Here is a 12,741-nt window from a genome sequence, read left to right on the forward strand (position 1 = left end):
CGGTGCGGCCGGATTTCTGGTGAATTTAAGAAAAATATGTTTTAATAGCATTCGTTCGCAATCGGACCATAGTCTAACCGCACCGTTAAAGTAACACCAACGTAAAAAAAAATTCGTAATATCAAACATTTTATTGAATTTCAGTAGAATCGTAAAATCGGAAAAAACCGGTGCGTTTGTAATTTATGGTGTTAATATTACATCTAAATCCAAACATTATTTTATCTCTCGGAATACAATCGGAGCAAAATATAATGAATAATGGTGTCTAACATCACAACATATAATTTATTTTTAACGTTTCAAAATAAATAAGACTTAAAATGGAAAATCTATACTTTATCATTTTGGGCACATGAAAAGTATTTGCTGAGAATTTATAGTTATCGTTTATAATATGTGCGTTTCGATTGTTATTTATACTGAACAATAAAAACCATATATATGTACGATTAGTTTTCTGATTTTAATTTCTGAGAAATACTAGATACCTACAAATAGATTTCGTTTTTCGAAGTATTTATAGTATCGTTGAACTGATTCGACCGCGCACGCACGGTGCAAATCATATTAAATATAATCATATTAAATCGCCGGTCTGTTCATAATCCAAGGGCTTACTTTTTTTTTCTTTACTTTAGACCGTTTTCCATTCTCCCGTTCACAGGTTCTCGAGCCGTATACAACGCATAACCAATGAGATAGGACGAAACATGTTGTGTTCGTGTCCCGGACGACCCGATAAGTAATACATGAAAAATGTTTCCTGATAACTTTCGTACGCATGTTCGTTCCTAAGGACCCCGCATACGATCAGATTAACTGTGCAGTTTATTTGTGTAAATAACCGACTATAAATTGTACAGTTATCTGAACTGAAAGTGTGTAGACTACTCGAAAATGTTTTCTCAGTTATATCCACAGTTCTCTCAGTTTTCCAGTCCAGTATAATACGGAAATCGTTCGGCTAGTGTACAGTTCGTGTTTCTATGATGGGTGACCGAAAATGAAAAGCGGCCGTGCGTTGTTTGGTAGCAGATTTTTTTTATGAAAGACGAGACAAGACTGTGTGAACCGTGTGACTGTCTGAGCTAACAGCACGATTTATCGTTACAAAGTAGAACTTATTACACGGGTCAAAAACCTGAGTGAAAATCTTTCAAAACAGCGCAGTTACCTCAGTTAACCGCTCAGACATGACGTCACGCATGATAAACTGCACGGTTAAACTGATCGTGTGTGGGGCCCGCCCTTAAGTCCGTACGGAGTGGAAACATCGAGTAGGAATCGCGCGGTTACGCGGCCGCGGTTCTCAAAATGACCCAGTCTTGTATATGATAACGGAGGTCCGCGCTGAATTCCCGCGACGCGCCGAGATTAAAATATTACGTGAAACCGTACGTCGCAATAAGGAGTGGCGGCGGCGACCAATGGGCGGAGGTTCGCGCAACCGTGACGGTATTTGTCCGAGACGGTAGACGGCGGCGAGTGTAATCATTTCCGCCGTAACACTCGTCGTCAACGCTCGCGTGTCCGTGACAAGTCTTCGAGAACATAGCCGAAACCATCGCAGCAGTCAAATTCGTTACGATTTATCGTATTATTGTAACGACCGTCACCGAACGAACAGGACAAAGATATGGTCGACCGAACGGGAGGTAAGTCGATAAATGTACAATATCCTTATTATTATAAAACCCCGTCGAAGCCGCTCCTCAATCATTTGCCATGGCCCACCCTACCTATAAACCTGGTCATATATAATAGGACTGACTGCATAGGTACACAGGGGTTGAACTAGGGGGAGGAAGACGGGGATTCATCCCCGGGCGTAAAATTGTAGAGGGTGTAATTGTTGTAATTATTAACAACTAATTTAATATTTTTAACTTTGTTAAATACTGATATTACGTTAAAACTCAATAAGTATAAAGTATTATTAGAAAAAAACTCGACAAGAGTATTTGATTATTGGTCTATTGTTATGAACCCCTTATTATGATTATTATATTATTATTATTATTATTAGTAGTAGTAGTATATCCTTAGTGTGTATGTGGGGACAAATGTTGACTATCCATTTTTTTCAACTTAATACGTACAGGCGTGACCACCCGTTATCGAGGAGTCAGTCGTGTAACAGCTAAGCAAGTGTATTAATTTCTTGTAAAAGTATTAATATTTTAAATAACGACTCAATAAAAATAGTATATTAGTGCATATAATAATTGTGTGAATCAATAACTTCCTCATCGACTTCGAAAGTGCGAACTTATTACGTTACTTATGATCGGCGGATTTAACCAATCGGTCGCAATATCCAAGCTTACGGACTTATCCGAGCTGCCCACAGCACTATGATAGGGCGTAAGAATTTTTCCACTTCTGTAGTTACATCATGTGCTATGTATAATATAATTAATTTATGTTCTACTTAAATCATATCAGCACTCTTAGGTATTCTTCTAAATTAATTACTATCTACTAGGTATTAATTGTACGTTTCATATTATTTTGTAGTTATGCTACATTCAAATAAGTAGAACATACAGCATCGAGTATATAGTATTGTGATAACAGATTTTGCTAAGCTCACGGTTTAAACACGGGAGACCAAAAATAGTAGAATATACAATAACAGTAACATTTAATTAAAATAATTAAATTCTGTGTACATTTCATTACACATTCTATTTACATTGTTTAGTTTTCCGTTGCTTTCTACAAACATGGCGGTATTTCTTTCTCTAGAAAAACACATACCATGAGAGAGAGTGAGAGAGAAGAGAGAGAATTCGAACCGACAATAGTGCGCGTCATCTTTTATTCCACTCGGTTTTTCCTGTTTCCTTAATGTTATTATAAATAAGAACTAATATCTAATATAAATTTAATAAAACTAAAATAGGTAAAAATCTTTTTATATTTTATTAGAGCTCTATTAGTAATGCTAAAAAAAAATTCAGTTTGGTAACGTACGTGGGTATGAATATAATAACAGAACATTTATTCTTGTAAATTCCAAGTCTCCGTGTATTAAGGGCGTCAATATATTGATAAAAATTGGTATAAAAATTACTTTTTCTATTTCTAATAAAACGAAGAACAAAAATACCCACTATCAATATATTAGAGAGAAAAGTTTGTCTACACCTGTACATTTTCGATATTTTCATTATAAAGTTCAGTAATTATTATTATATAAAGTTTTTATATTAAATAGATATTCTAAAGTTTTACGAGAAAATTTTTTTGTAATTATAGTCGATTATACTTTACTTTTGATTACATATCAGGGACGTACTCAGATTTTATGGGCCCTGGGAAAATTACATTTTTCGGGCCATTTTATTTTTTTAGTGTTAACGGCGCAATCAAACGTAAAATGTCTCTATCTTTATTACACGTAAAAACTAACAATTAAATGGTTTTGACATAAAACATCATTACAACTGAACTATTTTGATATGTTTTAATTTGTTCTTGTAATAACATTCATTTGAATGCATGTTTAAATTGTGTAGAGAAATTAAATACTCAAGATATAAATCATAAATTATAATGAATAATATTAAAATACGAAAATGTGTTTTCGAGTGAAATATAATGAATTGGAGAGCTTAGCACCGCAATTAAAATGAAGAATCATAAAATAACGGGTGCTATACATCATTTTAACTGTTATATTTATTTCGTTCGTTATGAAAACGATACTCGTTACGACGGTCTGTGTAATACGACGCGAAAATATTAAAAAGAAAACATGTACAACGTATGAGACGAGAAATCATCCCAATTAACAGAATCGGTCGTGTTTATTTATCACATTTATTGTGTTCCGTTCCGTGTTAATCGCTTTAATCAACAAACCATAAATGTACAATTCAACGAATTAAATATTATTTCTTGGATGTTCGGACACAATGTCGATAACATGAAATTATAAGTATACTATACATATATATACACACACGTATACATGGTATGCTTATTACGCGTAAGTATTCTAAGAAATATTTCAGCGTTGAAAATAGTAATACTGAATAACAAACAGTGTATACAAGTATTGCCGTAATTATCTATTTATAGGGTAAAATTATAAAATACATGTTATTTTAATATTTTATCTTTTTTTGTGCTGTAGTTTATTTGGAGTTAATATAGTTTCACTGCGTTTTAATTTATTTATATTTTATTTTCAACATTTTTAAACATCCGCTAGTGGCCCAAGACCGTAATTAGTTGCAATAATTTTGTACCAGATGGAATAGTCGTTGTTATTTAAGAACTAATCAGTTTTTGTCATTAAAACAAGAAATATTTAATTATTGTATTCGTTAATATTCGGGCTGTAGATTATTAGTAAAGGCCGGAATAATATTTTTTCAAAATATCAAAAATGAGATGTTAATATTTTTAAAAAAAGTTAAAATATTTTTAAAAAATCGTAAATAATAAAATGTGTATAAAGTAGGTACGCTTTTATATTAATATATTCCATTAATTAAAAATATGCGTTTGTATGTAAAAGAATAAAGTACGTATTACAAAAAAATTTAAAGCTATACGATAAATAATACGGCTTGAATAAAAACGTAGATTTATTTTTAATAACATTAATGTCGTATTTTTAATTAAGATAATGTTTGAAAACTGTTGACAACAATGTTTTGTTTGATACATTAAAATGTTTTATTTGTTTATCGAAAGAACGTTTTCGACGTCAACCGAAGTCTCACAGGAGCGAATCAGTTATCGTTGATAATTGTCTATGATTTGCACTTAATTGTTTTCATTCAAAACTTTTGTTAAGTTTTTCAAAATTCAATATCGCTACTATGGAACATTTATTGGAATTTCCGCCACTGCAACATGCAAAAAATACTGTTGCCGTTCATTTACACGTTTCGCGATTTGTAAAGATCTCGAACCGCCGTCGTAGAATCAAAAAAAAAAAAAAAAATACGCAAAAGGATATAACTTCCTGGCGTTCTATTATTAGTACTGATTAGTACACGTTTCGATAATACTCGAACACTGTTATTTATGTTACTTATTGTTCGGCCCGCGAGTACTCTGTCCTCCGTCATCGTGATGATCTTTTGGTGATTTTGGTGATTACTCGCACGTGTAAAAAAAAAAATACGATACTGCGATATGATTGACGGCAGCGGCGGCGGAAGAGTAACGTGTAATTCGTGTGCAAACAGCGCAAAGCCGCCGCGTGCCCTGTCCGACGAGAGAGCCGCGTGGGAGACGTGCGCCCCGGGCTGCTGTCATATCTTTCCGGCCGCCCCCGTTCGATACTAATAAGCCCGTCGGTTTTTATCAATAACAATAATAATAATAATAATAATAACGAAATGTAACGAGACTCCTCTTCCTTCCCTGGCACCGTTGGTCACGTGGCGACCGGGGGGAAAAAACGACAACATCGTGTTTCCCGAAACGATTTGTGTATTGTTTGGCCGCGCGTAATGTTATTGTAATTATTATTATCGTACGGCGTTATTGTTATTATATTACGTTACGTGCGCGCGCGTCGACGTGGTCCTTCGGCCGTGTACGTGTTGTGTAATTGTTGCACGCGCGCGGAGGGTGACGGACGACGCGCGATTTTTCCATTTCCTAAACTCTCCTGTCCGACGCGTGTGAGTGCTTCTCGTATCGTTCGCGATAACCGTGGCCTCGGATCCTCGACGAAGGATACGTAACGAAATTCCCGCGTTAGACTTGAACAACGGGCTTGCGATTGAAATTTAAATTGCTATTAATACCAGGGCTGTATTGGTACGTATACCCGTCTGCAGATTTTCGATTTTTGGCGTATACCTAATGTAAAATATTATTTCACGGGTATACGCTCCTTAAATAACTCGTAAACCAAATAAAACTTGCTTAATAGTTCATTAGAAAAAATTGTTATGAACTATGAAGTTTCAATGAAATATTTATATTTAGTACAGTTAACAGTTCAATTGCAGTTTTAATGTATTTTATGTTCAATTTAGTAGATAATATTTAGAAAAATAAATGTTATTAAATATAATATGTAGTATGGACACTTTCAGCTTATGGTTTATAAACCTGCACCAAGTAATTTATAACAAGCGGCAAATGTATATCTTGTGGTGTTCTATTTTATAGACTTATTTGAAATTATAAACATGTAAAGGGTTTATTTATTCGAACTTAGCGAGAAATAAAATTGTCCAGCGAAACGAGAACATTTTTTAAGGATTATTATACATATTTTATTAGTACGTATACCCATAAATATATTCACCGATACACCACTGATTAATACTGAACAATTCTGGTAGCGTTTTCTAATGACGTTTTTTTGATATTCAGTGGTAACGTAAATGGTGTTACTATGAACTATCCATAAAAATATTATACAAAAGCGGAAAAAATTACAATTTTCGTCACTTATTATATATATATATGTACATATACTTTTTAATGTACCATGTGATGTTTCAAATTTCTCATTGTATATAAGAAATTTTAAAGCCGCTTGGGAATCCGGATGGAATAATATAAACCGCCGTTGGAGTCTCCTCCGATTTTCGTCTGTGTATCAAACTAGGGGAAAATGTGTTATCGAGATTAAGACCTTGAATCAAACGTGTCATCGAATTTGACTTCCTACTCATAACTAAAAACCGCGCCTTATATACATAGAAAAACACACGAACTTTATTTACTCTGCGATATTTTTCATGTTAGCGATTTGAACCAAAATTCTGCAGTGCATAATACATATCAACGGTGGCGGACGACAATATTATTTTGCAATTTTGCAGAATATTATTCAACTCCTCAAATGCTGGTGTCATTTTACAAAATATGTCTCTCCAGCATTCCCTTCTTCCATTTCGGTCCGAGTAAGAATCTATTGTCTAATTGTCTCCATAATAACGGCATTCCTTTTATCGACATTATTAACATATAAATATCTAAAATATCTTCGTCGAGCATTTGAGAGTTTTCATTTGACAAATCCGTGTTAAAATTGATCGATTTGTTTACAGAAAAGCAAGTTACATAACAATGATTACGTTTTGAGTAAAAAATAACATTATATCGCGTGTTAATTACCGCAACATTATAACAGTTGTCATTCATATATTTCAATGCATACAAACGGCAAGTCCTTGTCGCATGATATTTTTAACGCGCGGTAAAGTCTTGGTGCACGCGAAAGTTTTCGAAATATCGCGCGTTAATTTTACGCCGCAACACTCGTCATTTTAATAATTTTAATGTACTTAAACAAAATGCGCCATAAAATTATGGCGCGGTGAAAATGTCTCACTGTAAAATATCGTCCGTGTTGCCGTCCTAAAGCAGTTTAGTGGTAAATACCGTTATATAAGTTTTACTTTTTTATCATAAAAATGTCACCCATATCAAAAATCATAGTGATATTAAAATTTAATCATCTATAATAAAATCATAAAACTAACTTTTTAAAAAAATAACTTAAATACAAAATAAATTAGTTGCATAACAGAATTAGTTTTAATTCAAACTTTCCGAGTGAACAACTTATTTTTTTTTTTACGGAAGTTGTGATTAAATAATGTTTATAATATATTTGATTGGCTGGGTAGTCTTCAAAATAATTTTTAAATTTTCCTAATACGTTTTTTACGTTCAATCACCTTGTTTAATCTTTTTTAAATATTTTCCATCTTATACATTTCTTTTTTATGCGTATATAAGAAACTATTTAATATTTTATAATCATATTATTTCATTTTCTACTATTTTTTAAGGGACAATTATTTTCTAATTTTGTAGCAACGGATAACGGGCAGCGATGACTACTAATAATTACTTATGTTATATAATATACATTAGGAGAATGTTGGAAAAAAAATTTAAAAAAATTTTTGAAACACTTATAGTATTCTTAGGCCCGGTTCAAATGTTGACTCACACCTAAGGAAATTAAAGTTTTGCCGCCCCTTATATGTAAATATTTCATCGAATATTTTTTTACATAAGCAATACTAAAATACACGGAAAAAAAATTAGTTATTTTGACTGTATATGATTAATTTAATCATAATTTGTAGTTATATATGTAACAGCTATAATTCTAGTTAAAATAAATAATTTTTTTAGTAAGATAATTATTGTTATTTCTACTATAAAATTGATTACTATTTATTAACTATAAATTATAGTTGATTTAATTATTGTATTAAGTTTTACAATGTTGTTAATCCAACTAAATGAATAGTTATCCTTATATAAAATTTATAGTTGTTAATAATTTTAACATTATTAAAAAATAACTAAATTAATTGTTGTTCTAACCATATTTTTAAAGTTGAAAATCTGACATAATAACATTGATTATAAATACTTAAAATCAATTTATAATCAATGATAATACTTAAGGTAGGGGTAAAAGGTAATAAGGTAGGTACATAAAATAATACTTAATAACAAAATATATTTAAAAATGTGTTGTTACAAAATTATAATTTATTAAATATTTACATACATAAAACAGTAATCAAAATATGTGTATAAAATATAATATAATAATAATTAAACATATTTTGAATATTTTTTTTCATTAAACATCTGCTTATAATTTTAATGGTATAAATGATAACCCATTAGAAATACTACAAAGATAAGTAGGGTAAATGTTTTTTTTAAATTAGTTAGGGAAATGCATATTAAATTTTGTGTAGACATTACATTAAAGGCTTGGAAATGTTTGTCAAAGTACTGTGTATTAAATTTTTTATTTAAATTTTTCAGTTGTAAATGAACGTCATCAATTATAATGAAATACTGCATAAAACTGTCTGCTTCTTTAATATTTCCAACAACAACAATATAGGGTTGTACAATTATATCCAAATTTAATGCTGAAGCTATCTTTTCTCTATAGGTAGTTTTCATTTCATTAACATTCTGAAATATAAAATAAAAATATTAATAATTAACCATTACTTATTAATTGTAATAAATTACCTGTAAGTTCACAATAAAAGCATGCAATTGTTCAATTTTTGATGGTCTAAGTATTTTTTTATTGTTAAAAACAACATTAACTGGTGATAATAAAAATGGAATTAGTTGGAATGCTGCCAAATCATCATCTCCTGCAAATTTTTTAATTTCAAATGAAATATTAGTCAATTTGTTACAACAAATCAGATACACTTGCCAGCCTTTAAAGTAGTTTCAAGTATTTTGGAAAGATCTACCCTTGTGAACCCACATTAATACAATTTTTACTGAGTTATATTTTAACTTGTTTTTGAATGTTTCAAATTTTTGAAAGAAGCACATTATTTTATCTGGATACAGAGGAGCAAAATCTATATCAACTTATAAAAATAGTATTACATTGTAATTTAAGTATTTAATACAATTTATTTTGGTTGGTAAGTACCAAACTTAAAAACTAACTAACTTATAAATAATAGGTATTAACAAGATAATGATCAGTGGGTTTTTTCAAAGCTAAATATATGTTCATTATATTGTCATTTTTTATGGAATTCTAGCCTATATTAAGAGGTTTCATTCCAAAGTTTATGAAGAACACTTTCAGGTTCGACTTTAATTTTTAACCAAGTAAAAGAATCCTTATAATCTTTCAAATAATATAATGTAAGCTGCAAGCTACCTTATCAATAAAACAGTGGCATAGCTAAGAAAAAATGGGAGACAGTAATATTAAATATGGTATTTAAACGCCTAGGTGATATTTTTTACCACCAATAAACAATCAACCATACACCATAGCCTCTCTTGGCTACTCCACTGCAATAAAATATTATAGTGTAAAAAGTATATACCTGAAAACTGTATTCAATTTAATTTTGAATAATTTTGAACAATTTTGAAAATAAAACTATTAAAAACTTGACTTAATTTAAATTAAACAAAATGATCTCAAGCGCGTATGCAAACTAAAATGTGATTAATTGGAACAAATAACAATCCATGTTGATAACTTCAAAATATGAACCAACATATTTTTATAGTTGATCCTACTATAAATAATAGTAACACCATCTTTGTAAACTATAATTTTTTATAATTTTAACTACATTTGATAGTTAAAAAATTCATCTATAATAATTTGTAAAACTAATCATTATTATAGGTAGTTTAACTATATTATTTATTTATAATGTTACTATATTATTATAGTTATTGAAACTACACTCGTTTTGTTATATTAACCAAAAATACAGTAAATATAACTGTATTTATTTTAACTTTAAAATAATAGTAATTTTTTTTTTCCGTGTAGATTTTATTCTGAAATAATTATATTTATTTATGTTAAGTTAAAAATTAATTAGATCAATACATTTGTTGTAGACAGGTAAACCACTACTAATAAAACAAAACCTATTTTTTGGCCATATTTTTTACTATGCATTACTTGATATGAGTAACTACTAGGAATTGTAGTGATTTTTAAAAATTATCTATAGTTTAAAAATATTAAATGCCGTCCTAGCCGTGGATCTATGTCGCCTACCCCTTGAGCTGGGTCTGAGTATTAAAGGTATAAATAATCTAATATTAAAATGTATTTGAATATATATCTGGATTATTATTTTTGTAAGTATCTGAGTATTTGTTATAGTAGCATTTTTGATGACATTTATCTAAATTTATACTATTATAACTTACACATTAAATTAATAATATCACATATTTTTTAAAAACAATTTGGTATAGAAGTATAAAATATATATGCTTTAATTATAACTATGATATAGGTATAGGTGGTGGTATGGACTGCGAAACCAGTAATTTGGTTGGTCAGAGCAGCGAAATCAGTGACAGTGGTTGCAGTAGTAGCTCCTCCATTTTCAATGAACTTGAGGTAGAGCATTTTTATCGAAAATTAAATTGTTAAATTTGTATAGACCGACAAATGCGATAAAATATTGTATAGAAATGTTTATTTGTCTTAGTTTGCGATGTCCACTTCGATCACAAAACCAGCTGCGACGTCACTACCACGATTGAGAGTACTATCGCTATTCGACGGAATCGGCACTGGTAAATGATAATAAAATGATAAAAATTGTTAACGTGAATTTATGACTAACCTAACCTAACATAATAGTTGTCGAAAGTTAATGAACCTTCGATGATTATTACTATTTAATTATTTAAATGTTAATTAATATACGCATAAAAGTTTTATTTTATCCTTTGCTAATTAAATACGTAAACCCCGCAAAACCGTAAAACAAATACAAATTGTTAATTTTGTTCATTTTTTGTCATCAATAGGAATGTATGCATTGTCCGAGTTAAAATTTGATATTGAAGTTTTTTACGCAAGCGAAATAGATGAAGATGCAATAAAGTTGACCAAACATCATTTCGGAGACCGTATAACGCACCTGGGATCGGTCACAGAAATTAACGAAGACGTATTGGATAAAATTGGACCTATCAATTTCCTTATTGGTGGTTCGCCGTGTTCAGATCTGTCCTGTGTCAATCCTCTTAGAAAAGGATTATACGGTAAAATATAATTAATAACCGCATGATGTAATTTGTATTTGGTGTATGAACATTGTAATATTTTTCAGATCCTACTGGAACCGGTATTTTATTTTTCGATTACTACAATATTTGGAATTATCTGAAGATTAAAAGTAATAAAGAAAAAACACCGTTTTATTGGATATTTGAAAATGTTTCGGGCATGGAAATAAAAAATAAAAATATTATTTCGAAGTAATAAAAAATCACATTCTATTAAAAAAATGTGTTGACTAATTTGTGTTGTTAAATTAGATTTTTAAACAGCGAACCATACGTCATTGATTCGCTACATTTGAGTCCTCAGCGACGTAAGCGATTTTTCTGGAACAATTTACCGGGCATTGATAATTTGGTTGATAAACTACTACATGAGACAAGAAAAAAGGAGCCTGTGTTAGACGATTATTTGACTAAAAATTTGGGTCGTACAGCTAACGTTGACAAAATTGGGACCATTACAACTAAAAGAAACTGTTTGAATGACGGTATTAACGAAAACTTAAATAGATAATAATAAAAAATAAATTGCATTTGCAATTGTTTTTTTGTATTGATATTTATCCAAAATGATATCTGTTTCAGGTAGTTCAAAAGATCCGGTGAGTCAAGATGGTATAAAAACTAAGTTATACATTACAGAACTTGAATTAATTTTTGGGTTTACTTCCCATTACACTGATGTCTGTGATTTTAATATAAGCAAGCGGCAAAAGTTATTAGGAAAAGCTTGGAGTGTTCCAGTTGTGAAAAATATTTTTCTTCTCTTACGTGACATATTTGCGATGAAGGATGATGGAATTGTTCAGTGATGATTTTTTTAAATTACTTTTAACATTCTTATTATTCAACAAAAGTTTTTACTTATTGCCATAACATTTTAAGATTTCTATTATTTGTAACAAAATGTATCTACAAACATAATGCTACGTATTTATTTATTTTTTATTTTGATACTTGTTACATTTATATATTCGTATATAATAATATATGAGATATTGAAATTTAAGATTTTGATACTTAAATTTATGATTTTATAACACTGATGTCTGTAATTTTACTGTAACCAAAAGATAGAAGTTATTAAGTAAAGCTTTGAGTTTTTTGGTTGTGATAAGTAATTTTTTGTTTCTACGTCACATTTGTGATGAATGATAATGAAATCGTTCAGTATTAAGATTTTTA

The 12,741-nt window shown here is 30.1% G+C and overlaps 1 protein-coding gene across 1 annotated transcript; it reads left to right on the plus strand.

The window, feature by feature from the left end:
• Positions 1–706: 706 nt before the first annotated feature.
• On the plus strand, positions 707–12,506 carry LOC112686429 (DNA (cytosine-5)-methyltransferase 3C-like). The gene is made up of 7 exons (XM_025558726.1): positions 707–1,658; positions 10,776–10,882; positions 10,974–11,061; positions 11,299–11,535; positions 11,604–11,751; positions 11,812–12,044; positions 12,142–12,506. Exons 1-7 carry the CDS (start codon positions 1,640–1,642, stop codon positions 12,366–12,368), a joined length of 1,059 nt encoding a protein of 352 aa, XP_025414511.1. The 5' UTR covers positions 707–1,639; the 3' UTR covers positions 12,369–12,506.
• Positions 12,507–12,741: the final 235 nt, after the last annotated feature.

This window comes from Sipha flava, unplaced genomic scaffold, assembly GCF_003268045.1.
Source record: "Sipha flava isolate LNK unplaced genomic scaffold, YSA_version1 0_pilon_pilon, whole genome shotgun sequence".
Lineage (NCBI taxonomy): Eukaryota > Metazoa > Arthropoda > Insecta > Hemiptera > Aphididae > Sipha > Sipha flava.

Bases quoted from the DNA above. Each gene is read 5' to 3' on its own strand.
- LOC112686429 (XM_025558726.1), top strand. The intron at 10,883-10,973 runs GTAGAGCATTTT...TATTTGTCTTAG, and splicing joins CCATTTTCAATGAACTTGAG to TTTGCGATGTCCACTTCGAT. The intron at 12,045-12,141 runs GTATTAACGAAA...TATCTGTTTCAG, and splicing joins AAGAAACTGTTTGAATGACG to GTAGTTCAAAAGATCCGGTG.